Genomic DNA, 25,213 nt, shown 5'->3' on the forward strand with positions numbered 1-25,213 from the left:
CAAGAAACACTGTACTTTTGAAAGGATTAACTCTAATCATCACAAAGCAGATATGTTAAACAGCAACTGTTTGACATAATGCACACTAAACTGTTTGCACCCTGATCAATCACATTTGAATTTCAACTTGCTCATGTGACCATTTGGAGCACCCCAATTTGTTACATGTCATTCTTGATGTGAGCGAGGGCGTGGGAAAATATAAAAGGCTTGAGAGGAATGTGTACGAAGAACTTTTCACCGTTTGGAAATGGTATTTGGTCACTGATAGTTGAGTGGAGGGGAAGATGTTTCAACAGAGTTCTACCCGGGAAATTTCAAAGATATAGTCCTGATTAAAGTACAAAATGAGTGGTCTTACAGTTTCAAAAATATGGCAGACGAGTTTTGTTAAACATGCAACCAAAAATTACTTCCATCGTCCAGCTGGATACTTCGAGATAGTGTAAAGACTCGCGTCCTTGGGCAAGAAGAAAATAAGAATGTCACAGGCTTGCGAGGCAGTTCAGTGTTAACACTTTATGCTTTGTTGTTTCAAATTTCATGCTCGTAACGCAAATTTGTATGGTTTATAAATACCAGTATAGTATCGACAAATAATTTGTGCGCGGGAATCGATACCGAAATCTCACTCCAATTATGATAAGTTGAGTTTTTATCCCTTGTTGTTGTTTTGGTTGACGTAAATTCGAAGACAAATTCTCTGCGAAAATTATATCAATCGTCAACATAGCAGTAATTTAATTATCATAATGTCAGTCGTGGAGAACAAGTAAATAGTTACTACCGGTATTTTCATTTAGTAATCAAAACGATTTCAAGGACAGTAATGTTGCAAATAAATATAAAAGAAAACATTTGATGTATCTTCTCGTTTGTTTTTGTCGGTCGTTGTGGAACATCGAAGGCAGGACAAAATGTCTTCCATATGTGTGAAACTGTAAGACCACTCATTTTTTACTTTAATCCTATATCTCAAAAACGTCCCAGGTAGAACTCTGTTAAAAAATCTCGCCCTGTGCTCAAACATCAGTAACCACATATCATTTTCAAATGGTGTAAAGCTCTTCGTACACATTCATCTCATGCTGCGGTCTGTTTCTTTATTTTCCCACGGCCTCGCTCACATCAAGAGTGACACGTCACAAATCGGTTTAAATCGGGGCGCTTCAAATGGTCTTGTGAGCAAGTCGACAAATGCGATCGATCACTTTCTTCGGGGTGCAAACAGTTTTAGTGATTTTGGTAGTAGTGTGATGTAACAGGTGACCAGAGCAACAGGTAATCTGATTAATGACAGCAAATTGTCTTTAAGTGTTAATGGTCTCAGCGATGTCAGTTATCACCATTAGTTCTCGCTGGAAAGTAATTAGCAGGCTAAATGAAAACACTTTGCAAAGTTTAAAACAATTCTCTAGAACGTATTGAGAGCTATCTTCACAACTGGAATATTTAAGGTAGGCTCTGAATCCGCTCATGAGATTTTTTAACTTTCAAGAGTTTTAATAGTTTAAAAATTCTTTGACTTTGGCCGTTTAAGTTTCAATAAGAATAAAACACAAACAGCGGTTACAAACATTTGGTTGAACTGCATAACTCTTTTTATAACTGTAACGTTTCGTATGTTACAACATACATTAATCAGAAGTGATTGTTTTTCAGTTACAGATGAATTTGAATTCAAAAATACGAATGAATGGACTGGGAACTAACGAAATTGATTGACATAAAACAACAAGAAATATGGTAATAGAACAAATGATGCTTTTCAAGAACTTTTCACTTTTCAAGAACAAAACGTGAGTTTTTAGATTACCTGAATGGGAGACAGTACAATACATTCACAACTGAGTTTGAACAAAATGATGAAATTCCATTCCATTATGTCCTTATGAAACGCAATTGTGACAACTCCTTCTCACTGTCAATCTATGGAAAGAAGAAGGTCTTTATACCAAATGAGACTCTTTACTCTGTGTAAATACAAAATAAACCTAGTCCGAACTTTGGCTTATCGCTGCATTTGAATTTGTTTGTCACCCTGATTGTTACAGTTAACCTTAAATGACCTCAAGAGGATTTTGTCACTTCATGGCTACCCTAAGGGAACTGTTAAATATCATGAATGATGTCATTGAGAAAAATCAAAATAAGCCAAAAGATCTTGTACAAACAGTTAAGAAAAAAAGATGTTCTAATCGTTCTACTTTTCTTTGGTCATTACAGCAAACACCTCACAAAACAGCTGAGCTCTTGTATAAGCAACTTCTATGGTTTTTTGAACCTCAATAGTTTTTCAAAACACCTTAAAAATCAAGTCTTTTTTCCCTTACAAAGATAAATTAGCTCCTTCTTTGAAGTCAAAAGTAGTGTACAGAGTGAACTGTTGGGATTGCAATGATTTCTACAAAGGAAAAACGAAACGCTGATTACGTGACAGAAAGACCGCAAAACTTTTTAAAGCTCTAACAACAAGTTGTCACGAATTTGCAATTGTTCATGTTTTCTCAACCAACCATTGATTAAAGTGCGATCATTTTGAAATTTTAGCAACTGGTCGATCAGACATGCGTTGTAATATTAAGAGTCTGTTAATCTGTGATTTAAAGCCAACCTTAAATGAAAATGTTAGCAGTGAGAAACTACATCTCTATTATTAGCATATTTCTTGTCGTTTTATGTCAATCAATTTCGTTAGTTCACAGTCCATTCATTTGTATTTTTGAATTTAAATTTAAATTTATCTGTAACTGAATAATAATCACTTCTGATGATGTTTGTTGTCTTTTTGAAACAGTGTTTATATCAAGAAATGTGAATTTTAAAATCGCTTATTTTCACTTCCACATTTCGTGGGCTCCGCCATCTTGAATAATTGTGACGTGTGACGGTCAGCCTATCGCTCTGACACAAAGAGGTTTTGTCTGATTGCACGTCACGCAAGTGAAAACATAAATCGCTTACCATTTAAGAAATTGAGGCAAGAAATGGAAATATTATAGAAGAGGAATAAATAAACAACGGGTCCAAGTCTCACGGCTGTGCGATATTTCGTGCTTGAGTTATTCGGCAAAATATATTACTCAAATTTGTAGAGTTTAGTATGGAGGCGCCATGTTGGTGTACTGCTGAAGTACACCATCATGGCAGCTGGAATCCTGTAGAAACATCTGGAATTTAGTTTGGCTGTCGTTAACACTTTCTGAGCTGTATAATGAGCTAGCAAACATTCGTATAGATACGTCTCCTAGTATATTGGCTCTTTAGGCCACAAAAACACCAGCGAAATAGATGTTTTTATGCAACTGGCATGGTCTTCTTAAGCCGTCAACATGTCACGCCCTGTGGAAAAACTCTGAAATTCAAACTGCTCTATTTTCGAAACGGAGCACGGTATCGAGCTGAAAACATGCAACAGATATATTTTTAAGAAACGGTCCAGATAAGAACGATAGCAACAACGGCAACGAACATGTTGGAATTTAATTGGTATGCAAAAAGGTGATAACTTTTCTATTGTCTGTACTTACTTCTGATTGGCTTAAACAGCAAACGGTTAACAAAACTTCATAAAGCAGTATTATATTCATCCTTACTTTCCAACCATCTTCCATCTTTCATCTGGTCTCAGTTTAAATGAATTCCACAGAAATCGTATGTGGGGAACATGTGAAATTGTAAACGTTTCTTGGCTTTTGTTTTCAACTCTTGTGATTGGTCAAAATCTTTTAACACAAAAAAACACCCTTTCAAAGTGGGCTGTAAATGAATTTTATTGCGTTAACTGCCTTCCTGTAGGTTTATGCATTCTCTGTGTAAAAATGATAACATTCCTATGTGGGGAAAGCCCCGTTGCCGCATAACAAAGGAAATTGCTATCCACCTTACACGGATCATTACTTAAAACCTCTTGTAGCGGATCGAGATAAAAACTCAAAAGGCTCTTTAGTTTTTTTGTGGCGTCACTTGCAAACCAAGAATAGAACAACCGTTACACGTTACAATTATTCAAGATGGCGGCGCCAGCGAAATTTGAAAAAAAAGAGGCGATTCTAAAATTTATTTCGGATACAAACACTTCTTTTAAAATACTTTAGACTGACTTGACTGTAATGGTCATTTCCTGTGATTTAAAGTTATTTTTTTGTTGAAGTGGAGGTTCCCTTGAAGAATTGGTCATAAGATAACCGTTGCGTTAACACAGACATACAAACAAACTACACTATATCACTCGGGAGATAATAAGCTAACAAAGTTTGCGAGGCTATTTCCATATTCTATTTGGTTCAGATGTGGCTTAAGTTTTAGTTGGAGGGTTTTTCAATTGTTAAATATTGGGTCCTACCAAGCTACATAAGGTCACTTCATTGTTAAACATATATTACTCTTAAAAGTTTCATTCCGTGGGTGTGAACATTTATCTGCGATACGAACAAAAAACGATATCTTGTTTTGTCTCTGAATGGTTGTTTTTATGAAAGAAGTACGAAGTCGAGATATGGTGTTGTAATCAAGAAGAAATTTATGGTCATGTTAACGGATATGAAACTATTAATCGTAGCCTGAGGTTTACAGTAATTCATTCAATAAGGGTTTTCTGCATACCCTCAACTCGTTATTTAGTTCTGTGTAAGTCATCAATAGAGCCTTTGCATAAATGGCGCCCACATTTGAATAACAATACTTGATACATCCTTAGCCTCACATTCATGAGAAAAATCCTTTGTCTTGAAACATAAGTATGTATAAAGTATTGTTATTCAAATTTGGGCGCCATTTATGCAAAGGGTCTATAGGACTTTTGCAACTAACGATCACATGGTACAAAATCCGCTATGCTGGAGGGCAAGCTCATTATTATTACCCCATTGGGACATTAAAACAAAGAGATCTGAACCAGTCAAGCTTGACTTGCCTTTGTTAAACAATTCTTCTCGATTGTTTCTTGTCATTCAGAAATTGCTTTTGTAATCGCCTTTTTTTTCGTCATAGGTCCCCCTTGCTCAGCATTCCTGAGAAGCTACTTGAAAGTCAGATCTTTCGGTGTAGTGATAGCCATCGCTAGGCCATTGCTTTCTTTTCAGAGTATCAGTGGGGCGTCAGCAAAGATTCGTCTCCAGAAGATCTACCTCTTACCGCGACAAATAAATGGACGAAGGCCTCACTATGGGAGCTGTATCTGTTTAGTCCAGAAGGCCTTTGATACTGTTCCCCAAGACATTTTTCTTCTCCCTTCACCCGTAGCTTAAATTGCCTATGACTCAACACATTTTTCCACCTTATTTATTCTCCGAAGTCCTCCAAAAAAAATCTTGTTGTTTTTAGAACCTTTTGAAATTTCACTCCTTTATTGGCTTTGAAAGATGGAAAAAATGGTGATACTGTAATCAATAAAGCCAGTGACACACGGTTCAACATTTTATGATCAACAAATGTTGAACTGTGTGTCATGGCATCAACTATGATGGCATGTTGAAATATTCCATTCGTTCAACACTTTGAACGATACAGTAAAATACTAACAACTTAATAACCGAGAGTGAGCCGTGCATTCTGAGCCAGTCACAGCGCGCGTTAAATCGTCCAGAAACACTATCTATATAATGCAATACACACTGAATTGACCTGTCCCCATACGGGCTTTTCAGCATCAATGAAATACAAGTAACGAAACGACAGAACACAAAAACAACAACTGTATAGAATTCCAACTGGCCGGAGGCAAACTAGTTGGCTATTTATAAGTGCAGCTGGGAAGATGAACCAGGGACTATCAGGAACAAATTCAACGAGCGGTCAAAACGTGTCTTAAACCCGGGATCTCCGGATCTCAAGGCAAGCGCCCTAACTGGGCCACACTGCCTCTTATTTTGAACGAAAATGGAGGTTGAAAAGACCAGCTCTATTCCGTTCAACACGTTTTTGCAACATTGTTCAACATTTCCTGTTTCAAGATGTTGAACTGTGTGTCGCTTTTGGATTAAAGTATGACAACTTTTGCCATCTTTCAAAGCTAATAGAGAAGTGAAATTTCAATCAAAAGGTCCTAAAGACAAGACGATGTATTTGGGACAATTTCGAAGAATTAATTAAGTGCTAAAGTGTGTTGGGATAATAGGCACTTTTGACAGACAACAATGCACACATGAACAACCCAAAACCTTTTGTCCTCTCCCTATTAAGTTTAAGGTCCAACAGAGATCCCTACTCTCTCCAAGCTGTTTAAAATTTACGAGACTGCCTTCCCGGACTGTGTGACAAGGGTAAGGAAAATTTGCTTTGACTCCTCGTTTTCTGATAATCGATCAAATTTAATCCCGGGTTGAGCCTTTCTAGGGGTAATTGGCTTCCCATCCTCTGAAACTGTTAGTCTTTACAGAATCTCCACCAATAACAGAAATGGTTTTCAAATTGCCAACATTGCAAAATTCTGACGTTTGTAAGGCCAAGTTTTAGGGTCCACATGTAGGAAAAAATTTTACCAAAGCTTTAGCAGAAGACGACTTTTCGACGTCAACGTGAATTTCAAGTGGTGCAAGTAACTAGTTTGAACTCCAAAAAACTTGTTATTTACATCACTTGAAAGACACGATGACCTCGAAACGTTGATTTTATAAGAAATAGTTTTCAAATCGCCTTCAAGATTGACAAGGTTTTAGGGCAAAAACTGAATTTGGAACAGGTAAGGATCCACAAGTAGGAATTTTAGAAACAAACCAGTTTTAGCAAAAGACGACGTTTCTGTAGGTCAATGAATTTCAAGTGGTGCAAGTAACTAGTTTGAACTCCAAAAAACCTGTTATTTACATCACTTGGAAGACAAATTGACCTCGAAACGTTGATTTTATAAGAGATACTTTTCAAATCGCTAGTTTTTGCAAAAGACGACGTTTCCGTAGGTCAATGAATTTCAAGTGGTGCAAGTAACTAGTTTGAACTCCAAACCTGTTATTTACATCACTTGGAAGTCAAGTTGACCTCGAAACGTTCATCTTATAATTAATTTTCTTTAACCTATACAAAGGACTTTAATTTATTAAAATGTTATCAAATGAACGAGTCTCCGAAATCACTTTTTTATTTTCATCTTCAAATCCTTAAATTGACACTTATATTATTTATAATATATACATACCAATTTTTCCACGTTTCTTCCCAGACTAACCACCTCCATAGAGCATCAAAAGGTCAGTCTTCTCAACGCAATTGAAGCCCACGAAACAAAATGGTTTTGTATATAATGCACTGAAAAGGGCTTATAAACGAAGAAATTGATGTCTAACAAGAGGCACCCAAATTAGAATGTTCAGGTCGAAAAAAGTCTGTTAACAGACAAACGTCGGCACAAATACAGTGAAATTCCGTCGCGGGCAAATATGAAATGTTGGACTTCCATCTTGGATTCCTAGGCGAAACGAAGCCATTCCCAATTTGCTGTTTGCCTCTTCTTCAAAACAAGTCTTCGTACTCTTCCAGGACGACGACTCGCTTTGAAACAGAGGCAAAGAGCAACTAGGAAATGGACTATTGTATTCCTTGCATGATGTTATCACGAATTTTTTCAGGTATTAAAATTGTGATGTATTCGTGGAATTTGAGGTCAGTAATTAAACAGTGGGAATGGAAAAATTGTACATGTTATTCAGCGTTTTCGAATTTTTCCATTCCCACTGTTTAATTACTGACCTCAAATTGCACGAATACATCGCAATTTTAATACCTGAAAAAATTCGTGATAACATCATACAAGGAATACAATTCCGCCCGCCTAGGGATCCCAGATGGACAAAACTATCGTGCACCACACCAAAATCCTAACAATCAAACATCTGCAAGTGCTCAGAAGGTCAATTAATTCACCACTGCAGCTACTATCTCATAGTGAGAACTCTTCCGGCGGCGGCGGCGGCTCCTCCTCCAGATTACAACAGTAAAAGGATTCATAACTCCTAGAGAAGACACAAAAAAAAAACACCCTTTGTTCACAACCACTGGATTCCTACCATAACTTAACTGAAAGAAAACGACATAGACATCTTTACAATTGTATGCTTAGAAACCTCACTCCTTTTCTGGGTTTTGCTAAAAGGAGGCCCACACAGTTTTCTTGTATAGCGGTAAATCCATACGCATGCTCAGATTTGCATCGGGTTTGGGCCCGCAAATGAAAGACGGTGAGTTTGAACTCCTTTACCATTTTAATCATTTGAATCCTTGTTTGTTTACAACAGCAAACAGAAACAAGGATTCCAATGATTAAAATTGTAAACGAATTCAAACTCACCGTCTTTTATTTGCACGCCCAAACCCGATGCAGATCTGTGCATGCACGTGGATTTGCTGCGGGCCTGCTTTTGGCAAAACCCTCCTTTTCTTATATTAATGATGTTGTTGTCATACGGGCAACCCTAAAACCGGGAATCACAGTACAATACAAAGAGTAAAAGCTAACCTTAGCTTTTATGAATGTTTAGGATAGTTTTTACTCTCTGTATTGTACTGTGATTCCGGGTTTTAGGGTTGCCCTTGTCATGCTAATAAGTAAGAAATTATGTACATAACAAAAGCAGTGAGGTTTAAATCAAAGCAAGGTAACTAAGCGCACTATTGTCAACCTAATGATTTCTGGGACAGTACATTGCATACACCCTCTACAAAACGCCAACAAAACATTTACCTCCTTCAACATGTACAAAATCAGTCACAAAGAAGAATTCGTAAATCACCATCTTGCCTTCAGGTTCATGGTTGAAAAAGAAGAAAAAAATTAGAACAACTCTTGTATTGTATAAAACTCTCAACAAAAACTTGTTGAAACGTGTAACGGCCCCTTGTGTGCTGGGAAACAAGCTTCTGAATATTCAATTTGCTCAGTACCATATTTGGAACAACAAGACAGAAACATTAAACCAATCAGTTCCCAAGAACACCGTGACGCAATACCACTAATGTTCTCACGCGAAATTAACTGGAGCGAGGGGTTTCCAAATATGGTACTTAGCACTGAATATTCAGAAGCTCTGAACGCGCGTTACACGTTTCTGACATAACACATTACAATAAAAATAATGTCGCAGGTACTTACCTCCAGAAAGAAATATGTAGAGATAACAAGCCCTAAAAAACAAAATCAGAAAATACTTTAATAAATCAAAAAAGGGTCATACCTAGAAAACAGCACATACAGGTATGGTATCCAAACATGTTACTGTATCAATAAATTATTCATTAGTTACGGATTGTGGGGTCATGTAGCTTGGAACTGTGCCAATGAATATTCTGTAGCTTAATTTCATTCAAAAAAGTTTGTGCAAAATATATATTAGTTTCGGATCCATTCAGGTAAAAAGGATTCTGACAGCCCTTCCATGTAGATGCAATTTCTCAAAGTCATTGAAATTATCACCATTTATTGTACTATCCCCCACCCATGTGTAGTACATAAGTAATTCAGGGCTCAAATATCAAAGAATATAAATCTACGAGGACCCTTTTGGGTAAAAAGTGACTTCTCTAAAGTAAATTACAATTATTTAGGAATCCCAACAATATACATACATATACTTTATTGAGACAGACTCTACAGGACTTCATCAAACAGTTAACCACTCAAGCAACCCTGTTGTCAACAATTTGGCAGTGTCATACCTCACTGAACGGGATTAAGGATTTGTCATGTCTCAAGAACAGACTTATCAATTAACCAACTGGAAAACATTATGTTTGAAAACCCTGGGTATTGTTGTTAATTTTATATGCCCTGTCGATGAGAGTCTTAATAAACCACAATTTGTAACTAGACCAAAGTAAGTCTTTTCTATTCTATTTCTATGCATCTTATACTAGAAAGACAATTTCATCTATAGGCAATCACATGTTTCCTAGTACTACTGATTAAGGATTAATATATCACTTGTACATGTACCAGTAATTTCCGAAATTGCCTGAAATACTTGTTTATAATTTCCAAATGCATGCTGTTAGTTTTGAAACACCTACTTTCCCTTTCTTATTTTTCTCACAAATTTTTTATTGAATATAAAATAGTATCTTGAAGGGTAAACAATTGCTTTCATGCATATCGATAGCTACTACATGTTCCACAAGGGAGTTTAGAAAACTGTAGAGCACACGCCTTTGTTTTATTCACATACATGTATATATGCATTATTATAAATTGGGCACTCTTAAGGTATATTCAGCTATTATTTGCTCCACGATCATAGAATCTGCTACTTGCTATCTATCAATGGATATCCTATCAGTTTTTTAGTAATTGTTGTGCTATTACTATTGCTACTTACAAGTTCAAGCCTACAAAACAAGCACAGATCATCAGGACATCAATTGTTCCAATAAATTTGAGATTTTGACTGGCAAACGATCAGGCTGACCAGAGTCTTATGTTATGATGCGAAATTTAAAAAACAAATTTTACTCGAGAAAGCAAAATGCAAAATGGCTAAGTTTCATTTTGATTTGTTTGCATTTCATTGTCTTACCAGTAACGCTACGCCAAACACTCTCACCCATATTCATAATATTTTCACTCAAGAAAGCCAAATGTCAAGGTAGCCTTTTAACATATGGTCGTAGTGCATCATGGCTAATTTTCATTTCAGCTTGCGTTTCATGCACTCTTACTAAAAAATTCATTTACATTGATTTAAATTAAATAATACTACAATCAACAAGGGCACTGTTCCACAAATGCATGTTCTTTGTGTTTTCATCGGAGTGATAAGATTTTATGACCAGTTTTACTGTGAATTTTCAGGGACTACAGCACAGGCCATGGGTATGTCAGCATTACAGTGTACACATTTTTCCTGCACGAAAAGACAATTTACATGCGCTAAAAACACGAGTAAAAAAAAATATGTGCAAGTGCCATCAAAATTTACATGCAGACCTATTAATTGTTGAAGTTTTAGAGTCTTGGTTTGGTGTAAATGGTCAAACAGTCCAGAATTAAGTTCCCAGATTTTAGCACAAATCGATGAGGATAACTGTACGCAGTGTTACTTACTTCAGCCCTTTGCTCCTCCTGGAGCATAGACCACCAACAATAACTTGCCAGTGTTGTTGTGTCCAGTCCTCTTAATATCCTTTTCAAGCTCCAGGTGTTGCGTGGTCTCCCTCTCTTTCGTTGACCTTGGGGGTTCCAGTTCAGGGTTTGACGGCCAATGGTTTCTGGCCAGCAAAGTCCAGGCCGTCCAAATGTGTCCACAAGGACCACTGGATCCCATTTCTTTTTCGGTTTGTAACAGCTCTCATGATCCAGTCTATAGCCAACTGAAGATGTACAGAAAAGGTGACAGAAGACATCCCTGCCTTACTCCAGTCTTTACCTCAAACTTCTCTGTCAATCTCCCCTCATGAACCACTGCAAGACAAACCCTCATAAGAGTTTCGGATCAGGTTGATAAACCCCATGGGTACACCATAATGACTCCCTGTCTAGGCTGTCAAAAGCCTTCTCGTAGTCAACAAAATTTACATAAAGGGGGGAGTTCCACTATAATTCGCAGTGTTGTGATCTGATTGGTACACGACCTGTCTGGCCTGAAGCCAGCCTTCTGATCCTGTAGGGTACGATCTACTGGTCCTTTCAACCTTTCCAAAATGACGCTGTTCAGTACTTTCCCTGGGACAGACAGGAGCGTGATTCCTCTATAATTCGAACATAGGCCAAGGTCCTTCCTTCCATTCTAAACGGATCTCCTCTTCTTCCCATATTTTATCAAACAATCCATAGAGCATCTCTCTTCTTCTACCTTGAGTGCTTCTGCTGGAATCTCATCTGTCCCCACTGTTTGGTGGACTTGCCACAATCAATTGGTAGGTCTTCCTCTGCTGCGGGGATGTCTGGTGTATTAGCTGGAGCTGGCCTGTTAAGAAGCTCCTTAAAGTATTCTGCCCATCTACTTAGCTGCTTATTTGCACCCATCAAAACACTTCCGTTCTTATCTTTGACCAGATACTCTGTTCGTCCAAACTTCCCTGTAAGCTTCTTGGTTAAGCCGTAAAGTTGTTTCATGTTCCCACTTGCTGCTGCCTCTTCAGCTTCCTGGGCCATTCTATCCACAAAGTTCCTCTTATCTGTTCTGATGTTTCTTTTTACTTCAGTGTTCGCTTCCGCATATTGTTTCTGCGCTTCTTTCTTTGCTGCCCTTGTTCGGCAGTTGTTAATTGCTGCTTTCCTGTACATGTATCTTCCGGTATGTCTCTGCTGATAGCCATTCCTTGTGTTCAGGTTTTCTTCGGCCCACCACTTCTTCGCAAGCATAGTTAACTGCCACCTTTACGTCCATTATTTCCAGCTTACAGGTTGAAGGCACTGACGGCCTCTCTGAACAAAACATCGCAAATATGATCAATGCTGCATTTGTCGAGCCTCTGGAGTCATTTCAGAGGTTGGAGTCTGTCCCAACCCCTGAGGAGGGATCCACACCGTTGATTATACCCGAGTCTACAATTTTGTCAGCGCTGGAAAAGTTGAACCCCCGTAAGGCGGCTGGGCCGGATGAGATACCCAATTGGCTCCTGAAAGCGTATGCTGATATCCTTGCATACCCCGTCTCCATGATCATTAATTGCAGTTTTGCCGAGAATAGACTCCCGCTAGCGTGGAAGATGGCTGATGTTGTCCCAATACCAAAGGTGAAACCTGTTGAGGATATCAGTAAACATCTTCGCCCCATTTCCCTGACCCCGGCGCTGTCTAAAGTCGCTGAAGACTTTGTGGTTGGTCTTTGTGTGGGCCCTGCCGTGATGGAGGTGATCGACCCCAACCAGTACGGAGGAATCCCAAAATCGTCTACCCTCCACGCCCTAACATCCATGGTGCACAATTGGTCCAAAGCAACTGACGGTAACGGAGCTGCCGTGAGAGTGGTCCTCTTCGATTATAGGAAGGCGTTCGACTTTATCGACCACACCCTGTTGGTACATAAGGTCTTCGATCTATCGATTCCAAGGAGTGTCGCCTGCTGGGTTGCTGACTTTCTTATAGACCGACAACAACGTGTCAAGCTCTCTAAGGACTGTTTCTCGGAATGGGGCCCAGTCCCTGCTGGCGTCCCGCAGGGCACTAAACTGGGCCCTTGGTTATTTATTCTAATGATAAATGACCTAAGGGTCTCCGGCTTCCATTCCTGGAAATACGTGGATGACACTACGGTAGCCGAGATTGTACCGCGAGGAGAGTCAAGCGACATCCAAAGTGCTGTTCACGCTGTTGAGACCTGGTCGTGTGACCACCAAATGACCCTAAATGCCGACAAATGTAAAGTCATGAACATCTATTTTAAGAAGAACAGACACACGTTTGAGCCTGTCATCGTTGATGGGAAGGAACTCTCCGTTGTTAGCTCCGCCAAGATCTTAGGAGTGACTCTGTCTAGTGATCTTACGTGGAACGATCATGTGAATGAGGCTATCAGGAAAGCCAATAAGAGACTATACTTCCTGGTTCTTCTCAAGAGAGCGGGAGTGAACCCTCATGATATTATCAACTTTTATTGCACTGTTGTTAGACCAGTTCTCGAATATTGTTCGCCTATTTTCCATCATGCTTTGCCCGAGTATCTTATCAATGATATCGAGCGAGTACAGAAGAGGGCGCTAAGCATCATTCTACCTGATTGTTCCTATAGTCTGTGCTTAAGTATTTATGATCTTGACACTTTGCGGTCTCGGCGCGAGGAACAGTGCCTTAAGTTGTTTAATGTAATCTCTGGTAACCACAAACTATCCCACTTACTTCCTCCAGATCATGTTAGCCATTATAATCTAAGGAGAAATAGAAAGTACGACCTCCCGGGTGTGCGGTCATTCATTCCGGCCATGTGCCGATTAGCCAACAACACTGTGTAAATATGCGTCCGATTAGCTATCTGCTTATTGTTCTGACTTCTGGTTTTTTTAGCATTTTGTAGTATTTTAAATAAATTTAAATTAATCATACTCATGTATCTTAACATAGTATATACAGCGTATCATTGTCAAATTTGTAAAGTATTATGCAATTCAGCCTTTTCGCTGCGAAGTAATATTTTTATTAAACTATCTATCTATCCCATCCATTGCGAATTAATGTTCAAACCCTCCTCATCCTCGTGCAAATCCTGTAGGACTTGGTATCTGTTGGACAGTGTTACTCTGAATCTCTCAGCTGTACTTATGTCTATCAGGAAACCCACATTATATCGCGATCTTCTTCTTTTCTGACCTGTTTCATTCCTCCTCAGCTTAAGCTTTAGTTTGGCAACTACCAGATGATCGTCCGATGCAACATCTGCTCCTCTCTTGACCCGGACATCTTCTAGTGATCTTCTGAACTTCTTTGCAATACAGACGTGGTCAATCTGGTTCTCTGTTACAAGATCCGGGGACACCCATGTTGCCTTGTGTATCCTTTTGTGTGGGAACACACTACCCCTAATTACCATCTTGTTTAAAGCACACACATCTGCCAATCGTTCACCATTTTCATTCATCTCACCAAGGCCATGTCTTCCCACTACTTCATCATACCCTGTGTTATCCAATCCAATCTTCGCATTGGAAGTCGCCCATCAGGATGTTCACATCTTGGTCACTTGCCCTGCAGCTGATTGTAGAACTCATCCTTCACCTCCTCACTCTTGTCATTTGTTGGGGCACTGTTCTAAAGGATGCTGTTATGAACCTTGGCCCCCTGGCTTCCCATCTGACCAAGGCTTTTCGTGCCTCTTCCGCCGGCAGAAGTGCTACACCCTCCGTGTGAGGAGCACTATTCTCTTCATGTCCAGAATACAACACCATCTCTCCTGTCATCAGCCAAAATTGCTGAGAGTTATTTCTAGCTCATCTGCAACCATTGCTTGGATAAAAATTCAGGAAACTTCGTGATCTACATTTAGTAATTTGATGATGTCACTAGACGCCAATTTTTGTTTTGCTCAAATTGCAATTTCAAAAATGTATCCTTCCCCAGTCAAATCACGATCGCTTCCATACAAATGCTATTGACATTTATTGATTAAATAAAAACAGCATCTCTTTAGATTTTAAAATAATGCTGTTTAGCGTATCGTATGTAAATCTGGTGAATTTTGTGTCTTTGACAAAGTGTTCCTATTTGCCCGAACCATGTCACACGTGACCATCACCTGCGATTATTTCGATTATTACTACTTTGTCTTGTGGAGAAGAGCAGTTATTTCCCCGTGGAACTTCAAACATTTTGAATAGAATCTTGAAAGATTTTCTTAACATTCCTCTGAAAGCGAATGGAGAATAATTTGAATAGCAACAGTGGTGCTATTCAGACGTAATAGTAGCAGAAGTAGCTGAAGTAATCCCACATGATTACTTCATAAGACCTTGCAGATGATTCCAATCATGCTAGAGCAGAAATACTTTCAGGTCTAACGTTAAATCACAAAATGCAAGGATTTTCCTGTCGATCAAATAACAGACTACCATGTTTTGGCTGCTACGGAAAATGCATAAGATTTGAACCATTTAAAGAGTTTTAAAAAATTAAAGACTATGAAAATGAGATGCCAGGCAATTTATAAAGTGGTCTGCCACAGGCATCCCACTTCATAAGTGTGCAAAAAAAATTTGTCTGACCAGGGTGACTGCATGTCAGGTCAAACTTTGTCCCTAGCCTGACATATCACAGGCTTATAACAAAATTATTTGCAGGCTTGCAAGTTACAATTTCTTAAGGTTCTATCGACATTTAGTTATCACCAAGTTATTATGTTTATGTCACTAGGTTAGTTTAATACTATCTAAATATACCGAATTATCGTTTTTCAGTTCAAACCCACATCCACATCTACATCTATAACTCATCGCTGCAAATCTACTTGTACTACCACTACTGTTACATCGTAAGATTATCGTCAATTCTACAAGTTGTCATTATGACTTTGTAACTCAAGGAACTCAGTGAGATTCGTGAACTTTGATTAAATCTGGTGTACATATTGCCTATCAGTGGAGTTCAATTTGTCTATTGCCTCACATCAAGTCAGCTACCCCAGCTGTAATTGTTCAAGATCACCGGAGTATTTTGCAACCTCTAAAATCTTAGCAATTACATATGCTGTTGCAAAATTCTGTAGGAAGCCATTTCAGTGTTCAGTAAGCGTTTGACTCACTGAACTGTAAAACACACAAATAAGCTGAGTGCAATGTTACAATTTTTCTACAACAATGCCAAAGCAATGAAACCAGCCCGGCCTGCTAAAAAGCATTTTACTGTACTACATGGGAAGAAAATTTTGCCCAGGGCAATTACCAAAATTAATGACAAATGCGCTCTGTCTCAGCCAATCAGTATTTAGTAATTTTGCCCTCTACTGTTATAAAGTTCGTAAAATCTACTACTTGGTAATTCATGAATAGATTTAATTGTAGTGTTCTTTCTCGTGTATATAAAAAATTAAATGTAACTTACCATGAATTATCGACATGAAGGAATATTTCCTTTTAGACAGTCACTTAGAAGCTCCTTCCTCTTCTTGGTTAGTCTTTCATTGACGAAGATATGGCTTTCTGTAGAATAGCCAATGTCCTTCGCTGACAAAACACTGACCTCCAACTGACCCCCTATGAAATTCACAAGAAATAGAAAAAAGAAGTAAATAACCAAGTTTATCTAAATAGTAGAAATGCTGTCGAATGGAAGGGAGATGTTTAAGTATGCTTGCAGTACATGTAATTTAATGGAATTGAAGGGAGATTTTAAAAGGTCTTGAGCAAGAACGGTACAAAGGGTGGACCCCACTCAAGAAAAGAAACAAAACAATAGTATGAGGATACAAGCATGTACTTCTTGAGATGGTTTTAATAAGTGCCAAGTACTATGATTCATGTGACTGACTGGAATTTTACAATGACTGCAAAATTCTTGCACGCTCATTGGATAATTTATACAAAATTAACACGACATTAGTGGCATCAGCTTGAAGAAAACTGAAGTTTCTCGCATTTTTGTCTTGCGTTCTTTTGAGTTAATTTTGACCCCTCTGCCTTTTTGTAATTGTAAAAAAACAAATTGATGTCAGTTTTTCCTGTGTCTGTCCTGTTATTGACAATGAATTTCGTCATAACGTTGTCAAAGTAGTCTGCAGATCCACAGCTACTTTGACAAATTGTCAATAATATTATATTATGATGCAATTCATGATCAATAACAGAACAGACACATGAAAAACTGACATCAATTTGTTAATTATATACTTTGCCCTACTGAGAAGACTCTGAATCCTAAGCAAGTGAGATCTGTTTGATGTTGTGGTCAAAATAACTACCCTACATGCCGAATTAGAATTATTTCAACCAGGCAAATCCCCAGGGAAAGATGGTTTTATGGTGGAGTTGATTTAGTCGGTCCACATTTATTAAAAAGTTTCAATGCCGCTTATGAGGTGGACGAAATTTCTGTTGCTCAATGACAGGGAGGCCAAGGGACCCGGTTACAATCCTTGGAATGTATTTCTCTCATGACCAAAATCAAAATGACCATTGCACTTTAATATTAAGATACAAAAGTTGCACACCAGTCTTGATAGGTGGAGCTCAAGGACTTACCCTGTTTGGTAAGGTGCTACGTATAAAATCTCTGGGACTATCGAAGATTGTTTATTCCGCCTCTAACACCTGTGCCCTATGATAAAATCAAAAGGGAAAAAGTAGTAAAAGTGGTTTAAACATGATTGATGTTGATTTAATGGTGAAAGCTTTGCGACTCACTTAGATTCTCCATCAGCTTTCCCTTTCATTCCCAAACTGTAAATCAATTTCCAACAACTTTTTCAGGAAACTTTGCATTCTAAAGTTTTAACTTTTTTGCAACTATGATACAAAATTTCTCCATTCCAAATTACCAGTTCTCTAAAGAGAAATGCTATCTTTCTTCAGTAAACTCAAATCATTGCATAAGCTTCAATCCAGTTAAAACTGGCCAGTTTAACAATAGAGGAATTAGACAATAAACCATTCTTTATAAGAGAATGGCTTGCAAGAGGAATCATCTTCATTAAAATTTCTGCACAAGATATAATTGCCCAACGAACTTTCTAAACTACTATCAAGCTATATCTGCCATCACAAGGAGCCTTCCTACTGAATCAAAGAACTCAGAGGAACTTAACAATTAGTGTTTCTTGATAATCAGCTCAGTTTTAGACTAGACAGCATTACAGAGCAAAACTTAGAAAATGCTACAACTAAAGATGACTTCAAGTTACTGAACAACAAAACTCATTACTCACCCCAGACTGGACTGAATAAATGGAACAAAGCTCAACCGCTAACTGTAGATGATTGGCAAAGGATATACATTGTATAATCCACTCAAACAAACTCCTAAAGAGAATAAGTCAAGAAAATTTCATGTTAAATTTATCCACCGAATTATTGTATCCAAGAAAGAACTATGAAGATTTGGTGTGAAAAAAGATAGCAACTGCATATTCTGTGGAGAACAAATAAATAAAACAATTAATAAAAACTTAAGATTTGACTTACCAGTTGTCTGGATAGACAACTTGTGTCGGTGACATCTCAAGTATTACACTCCGCAAATTTAACAGACTAAGGCTCAGGCTCAGGCGCTAAGAATATTAATTACATATTGCCACTTCCTTTGCTGTGGACCAGAATGCTTTGAAAAAGACCGATAATAAGTAACTTCTATTTATATTTTCTTTCTTTCCCTCCGCAACTTTGTAGTTTGTACAAGTATCCATTTTGAAATCCGAATAAAGTAGGTACTTTATGTATGGAGACACAAGAAGCTGTAATAGCCTGGGGAGGGGGAGGGGGGTACTTCCTATTCATGTGCTAATGGGGATATGTGGCATTTTCACGACTTGGATGGCATTCTTGACAGAGTTCCCGACAGAGTTTCAAGAATAGGGTCGCAAATTGTCGATTTTGGGGGTAAGAACTCTCTGGCTAGTGGGATTTAAAAATGGAAAGATTCGCGGTTAAAAAAAAAGTGTTACAGAATCAATGAAGTGTAGCGCTGTCCGTTTTTCAAATTACAATTAAAATGCTCTATGTAAGGTTTATGCATAAACAGAAAGTGACTAAGTTGGGGTCGCTAAAATTACAGATCTTCAGCAAACTCGAAAATCCTGGTAATAAGTTTGATTTTGCCATTATAAGTTTATTCTATTTTTTATTACATTTCCTATTAATTTTACAGGGGGTCAGTCGTTGTGAACCGCGTGACTGGAAAATTTATCCCTGACGTCACGAGGAACGAAGCGCGTCTGAATATTCATCGGTACAGGGCCAGGTTGTTCGAAAGCGGATTAACTTAATCCAGGATTCGCAAAAATTTTTGGTTCCATACTCTCAGCTTTATGGTGACGTTTCTCTTGCTTATTTTTGATTTTCAAGATTTACTTCCTCTAATGTAAAATTTTGTCGAATATCAGCGTTGGTTAATTTTTAATCTGGGATTAACGTTAAACAGCTTTTGAACAACCCGGCGCTTGTCAAGTAATCTCTTCCTCGTGGAAATATCTTCCGCGCACCGGTGGTTCAGTTTGTTGAGCACCGGGCTGTCACGCGGGAGGTCGTGAGTTCAATTCCGGCCGGACCAAAACTCATGGTCTTTAAATAACTGAGGAGAAAGTGCTGACTTTGTAATTACATCTGCAAATGAATAGACTTTCAAGTCTTCTCGGATAAGGACGATAAGCCGGAAGTCCCGTCTCACAGCCCTTGTTCATGAGTTCCGGGTCCTTCCGCAAGCGAAGTGAACGAACGACTTGTCATTTGGGACTAGTTTCTCCTGATCAAAACCCGGTCTATGTCAAAAAAGAGATCCGAAATTGACAGTGACTAGTAACAAGGAACCTCTTCTCAAATAAACTACCTCACAAATTTCACGCCTAAATGTAGTTTTCACCAAATAGCTAATAAAACGTCTCTGCACACGATTTCGACAGAAAACAAACGATGTCAATAAAATTTTCATGCAGAAAAAAAATATATTATTTAACACTCAAAAGGTAAAATTCAAAGGAAAATGCGCCAATGTTTGGGTTCCATTGCAGATACTTTAAGCTTATCTTATCTTACTGGTTTTCTGAACTCGTACCGAGTGTGAATGCGCCATGCGAAAACCAAGAGAACCAACACCTACACCTAAATTCCCCGCGATTTAAGCTGTTACACAAAAGCAAAACCGACAACGCAACTGTACTTAAATTAGAAACAATAACCCTCCTTTCTTCCTTTTCCGAAAGGCATTGTAATTTACATTGACAAACTACATTGAATTTTGAAATTAAGAACTTTTCCTTTTCCTTGAAGACACCAGAAACACCCGACGACAAGGAACTGTTTTCTTGGTGGTTGCATACCTTTTGGACGAAGTTCTGATCAAACGAAAGAGGCTAATCCCGAGGATCGTTAAAGCCAAACCGGAAAAGTTGACATCTGCGAACAGAGTCAGCTGTAATTCTTTTCCAAGAGCCAATTGGAAAGCTTTCACGATGCAGCAATTACGATAACGAGTTCAGTTTAAGCCTTGCAGCGTCGGACTTATTTTCAGTCCAAACGGCCACTTGGGTGCGCAGGTTTATTATTAATTTTCCTTGCGCTTTATCTTGGAAAGTTCAATAATACAAGCATGGTAAGCCATTATTTTGACGTAAAACACTACTTAAGTGCGTCCAAACTACGAGGGGTAAGATATGTTTTAAATTCCGGCTGATTACAAAGCCAACCATAAATATCCAGGTTTCCTCAGTTTTTTCCGCCGGAGAATTGGAGTAGTTTTCGGACAACGAAACGATGAAAACATATTTTCAATAGTAAATTTAATTTTATTTTCGAAGCCGTTTTCGTGTACTTGGAAGAAACAACGTTAAACCAAAACAGAGGATTAACTCAGTATTAAGGAAAGCTGAAAGATTTGTATTTAAACGTTCCCGAAAACCAATTTGACGACGCCATTTTAGGAAATAACAGCGTCTTTTGTCAAACCATTCTTTAAATTTATTTATTTTTACTTACTTGACTGAACTGCAAAAAAGTAATTGCCAGATCACAAAAACGAAAAGACACATTGCACCCTCGCTATATTTGACTATATCCACTAAGCTGCCTTCGCTCGAAGTTAACTTTGTCTTTAAACAGTAAAACAGGTTTGCTTCACCCTCCTCAATTTTTTTCAGCTTTTTTTTCTAGTGACGTTCCACTGCAAAAAAAAGCGAGCATTATAATCTTTTATTATACACATCGTTGTTATACAAAATATTTGCGTTTTCTGAAGTTCCCGATGCTAATATTCACAACTTTCAAATTGAAGTTGAAGTGATATGGAAGGCTGTCAATCAAGCGAGAGAACCAGATACCGCAATTGTATTTTATTTTTAGAATATGAAATTGCGGCTTAAAAGTTCACCCGGCAATTCTTGGGATTTAACAATAGTGGAGAACTTCTTGTTCTTTTCATACGAAATAAAAGCACGATTACAACCGATAAAAATATCACCTATTGCAGCTGTGTCTACTGGTTTGCCTAAAGTAGAACAGCTTGATGTAAAGAGCAAACAAAAAGCTCTCCTAAAACTTAATATTAAATAACCACTGCCAGGAAAGGAAGTGGAATAAAGCTGGAACAATTATCCAACAATACAAAAACTTGGCAATTTTAGTCTCGAAAAGGTTGACACTCTTTCAGAGACACTATGTTTCCTTAATCCAAATTACTTTCCGCTGCAATCGTTTCTCGTTTTTTCTCTATTGAAATCCTTTCCTTCGGATGTGGTTTGAGAATATTCTGCATACTGTCATTCCACCCAATTGTGTGCATATTAATTACACAAAGCTGTAATTCTAGATGACAATTGGGAGAAAATGCTTCAAAAGAAAAATTTTCAACATTCGATCTTACTTCTTTTTTTTGATAGGAGAACCTGTCTGATGAACAAATTGAAGGTAAAGAAAAAGAGGGATCGACGGTTTGTTGATGAACACTTACACCTGGCATTGTAACAGATGTCAGAAATAACCGAGGAAAAAAGGAGTTTTGGCCAGTGAGTTCTGGAGAGCAAAAATCGTCACTCGATAAAATTGAATTTTCGCACACAAATTATGCTTGTTATGTTTGACGAAATGCCACGAATTTCCACCCTCATAAAAATCGACTCGAAGCCAATTACACGTGGCTGCCCATCAACTGAATCATCAATAGAGATGTAGTTGATCACTCAGAAGATAAAGATAAAATAAATAAATCACTAACCTCGTTTTCTCAGATCGCATCCTTGCATGTTTTTCCCGATTCCAAATAAGAAAACCTCCATATGGTTGACTCGGTTGTGCTGGAGGGCGCGACCTCAAACAGCGAACTGAGGAGCAAGTGCCACCTTAAAAGGGACATCTGGAAATAATGGGAATACGACGCTGAGACCCCGTTGTTGTCGTCTGTCCTTTTGCGGGAAATCACAGACTTCAGGGATTACAGAGGCTGCGGGGTGAGATCGCAAATGAACAGATATACTCGCCTAAAAACACAGCGAAGGTACCGAGGGAAGAGGGTGCCAAAACACTTAATTCAGTCGAGAAAGAACAAAATTTGGAAAAGGGATAACAATAATAAACTTCTGATCAGTACTCGTATATAAAGAAAACTTAAAAAGTTACATATTGGACCTCCGTGCTGTAGAGGGTGAAAAATAGTATCTACCTTAATGATTATTTTTGCTTAATTTGCGGACAAACGGCAAATTAAAGGGAAGATAGGTGGGTATACAGTCCTTATTTATTCACAGACTGACAATTCATCAGCTAATATAACAACAAAGTAATGCAATAAATAGATAAAATACTGGATTAAAACAACCCTCCGAGCAATTCTGCCGATTTTAAAACTGTCATAAGAAAACATAAAGCTGACTGATTAGTCCTGCGACTATAGCTCGCCATGCAATTCGACACACAACACGGAGCCAAAAACATACCTTAATTGTTCACCTGTTCTAGTTGTCGTCGGTACAAGATAACTATCTGACCGATTTGTTGGTTCATTCCAATGTTATCTTCACCTTCTTTACAGAATACAAAGATGCCTTTTCTTTGTTCGACCGCAATAACGATGGGATTATCACCACGAGAGAACTGTCCGCGATAATGCGATCTCTAGGGTTCAACCCGACAGAGGAAGAATTACAAACGATGATAAACAATGTGGATTATGATGGTAAGAACTGTGACTACAACATTAACAGCTTACTTGCTAACAATTGATGGACTTTTTGTTGATGTTTCCTACTTTCAATTTCGACCTAGTTTAAAATTAAATTTACCTAGCTAGGTTGAAATCACTTCAACCTGAATTTCAAATTTACCTGTAACAAATACACGTAGTTGTTTTAGTAATACTAAAACAGTGGGATAATATAGCGCAAAAAGATGGTTTTAACTCATTTATTCTTGCAATATTTTCGGCCGTAAATCCCGCGCGAGTTGCTCGAAGGTGAAGAGCAAAGGAAATTAGGAGTTTGAGTAGCCAATCAGATATCGCGCGTTCAACGCTATCCTCTGTTTTAGTATTTACTAACACTTGCTGTTTTAAAGCGTACGAAAACCGTTGTAATTTGGCTGTTTGTCGTACCAGGGAATGGCGTGATTGACTTTCCAGAGTTTGTAAAGTTAATGGAAGATCAGAAAAAACCAGATGAAAGAGAAGCAGACATGATGTTAGCGTTCAGAATCTTCGACGCTGACAACAAAGGATACATTGAATCGGCGGAACTACGCTACATAATACTAAATATGGACAATAAAATACCACAAGAAGAACTTGAGGAGTTGATTACCATTGCAGACTTGGAAAGAGACCGGAAACTAACTTATCAAGGTACGTTGACCTCAGTTGTAGGCCATGTTAGGAAGTGGATGGGGGTTAACGGTCGGAGGGGGAAGAACTGTGACCAGACGAAATCAACAGATGTGCTGCTTGGGTTACAACTGTGCTCTCCAGAACAAATGCATATCATTGTGAAAGAAGATTTGGTTAGTTTAGATCATGCACCCTGAAAATCGTCAGCGTTCTGAAACATACAACGATAATAAGCGTGGCTACACAGCTAAGTGGCTACATTTCTAGCTAGACAGCTTCGTGGGTACCTTCGAAAGAGTGCGTTTAGAAGTTTTTATGTTTTTACTAATAAGGGTGCGTTCGATTAAACTTATTACGGAATAAGAATTCGTAACGTGATGATTTAAAACAGTATGTATGGCGTTTTGAAGCAACAAGGATAATAAAGATATGTTTAAAATAGCATTTTAGCAGGTGTTTGACAACTTTAATGTGAATCTCCGTTACAACGAAGGATTTCTAACTTCTATTCCATGTATTCCTATTCCGGAATACGTTCAATCGAACGCACCGTAAATTCTAGCTTCTGTGCTGTCGGAAGTAGAATTCGCAGCAATAGGATATTCGCCTATAGGATCCTGACTATAATCACAAAAAATAGTCATAGAACCTAAAATCCAAAACGGTCAGAAGAATCGCTTGCTTTGAACACCTTCATCAGCTTTCTTGTATTTTTATTATTTTTAGACTTCCTTGATCTCGTCGAGAACCACAATGGGATTTTCACGTGACACCGAGTGAGAAATACATGACATGAACACGCGTGGGGCGACAGGAAAGGAACAGCCAGAAAAGAGCTATAAAGCTGTCTCCCAAGGAAAAATTCTCATGGTGTTGTGAGCGTCTATCCTCTGACAGGATGAACAATTCACTGCGCTGATTCAAAGCACAGCGGAGTTAAGCTGTTAAGAAAATGTACAATGCAGGGATGCGGGATCTGAGAGCGTTGGAAGAAGAACGATCTCTTCCAGAGCCGAGAAGTTAATCAGGGAAAGAGGGAAGTCAGTCAACAGTGTTAAAAAAGACTTCGTTCGTTCTTGACATACAGCATATAACTACTTTCTTGAACAAACCAGGCTATTATCACCGGCGTAGGTCTGCATTACATCTACAGTTGGCAAAAGAACAGTTACCTCGGTTTTAATACACACGCAGCCTTTTCAAACGGTTTTTGGACAGAACAAATTGAGGAAGTAGCTACTTTAAGTGCGACGATCTTTCCCGTCAAACTGAAATCCTTTCCGATATCCGCAGTTCAGATAAAAGACTTTGATATAGAGTCTCTTTGATCGTTCTGAATCTTAG

The 25,213-nt window shown here is 38.3% G+C and overlaps 1 protein-coding gene and 2 long non-coding RNA genes across 4 annotated transcripts in view; 2 read left to right on the forward strand and 1 right to left on the reverse strand.

The window, feature by feature from the left end:
• The window catches only part of LOC138022910 (uncharacterized), a 15,203-nt gene extending 8,147 nt beyond the window's left edge, over positions 1-7,056 (forward strand). Inside the window, exon 3 of the long non-coding RNA XR_011126678.1 lies at positions 4,993-7,056. This is a non-coding gene — a long non-coding RNA (uncharacterized lncRNA). The remainder of the gene's footprint in view (positions 1-4,992) is intronic.
• A 4-nt stretch (positions 7,057-7,060) lies between these two features.
• Positions 7,061-23,161, reverse strand: LOC138022909 (uncharacterized). Of its 2 annotated transcripts, XR_011126677.1 has the most exons (8): positions 22,271-23,161; positions 20,382-21,220; positions 18,276-18,369; positions 17,593-17,668; positions 16,457-16,608; positions 9,086-9,117; positions 8,678-8,734; positions 7,061-7,949 (listed from the first exon to the last, which is right to left on the reverse strand). It is a non-coding gene; the product is annotated as an uncharacterized lncRNA (long non-coding RNA). The 2 variants fall into 2 exon arrangements; XR_011126676.1 differs by lacking the exons at positions 20,382-21,220; positions 22,271-23,161 and adding an exon at positions 18,532-19,416.
• LOC138022908 (uncharacterized) lies at positions 20,548-25,091 on the forward strand. The gene is made up of 5 exons (XM_068869923.1): positions 20,548-20,653; positions 21,936-21,963; positions 23,084-23,227; positions 23,645-23,887; positions 24,596-25,091. The coding sequence occupies exons 1-5, from the start codon at positions 20,651-20,653 to the stop codon at positions 24,637-24,639; spliced, it is 462 nt and encodes a 153-aa protein (XP_068726024.1). The 5' UTR covers positions 20,548-20,650; the 3' UTR covers positions 24,640-25,091.
• The last annotated feature ends 122 nt before the right edge of the window (positions 25,092-25,213 follow it).

This window comes from Montipora capricornis, chromosome 11 (assembly GCF_036669925.1).
Source record: "Montipora capricornis isolate CH-2021 chromosome 11, ASM3666992v2, whole genome shotgun sequence".
Taxonomy (NCBI): Eukaryota; Metazoa; Cnidaria; class Anthozoa; order Scleractinia; family Acroporidae; genus Montipora; species Montipora capricornis.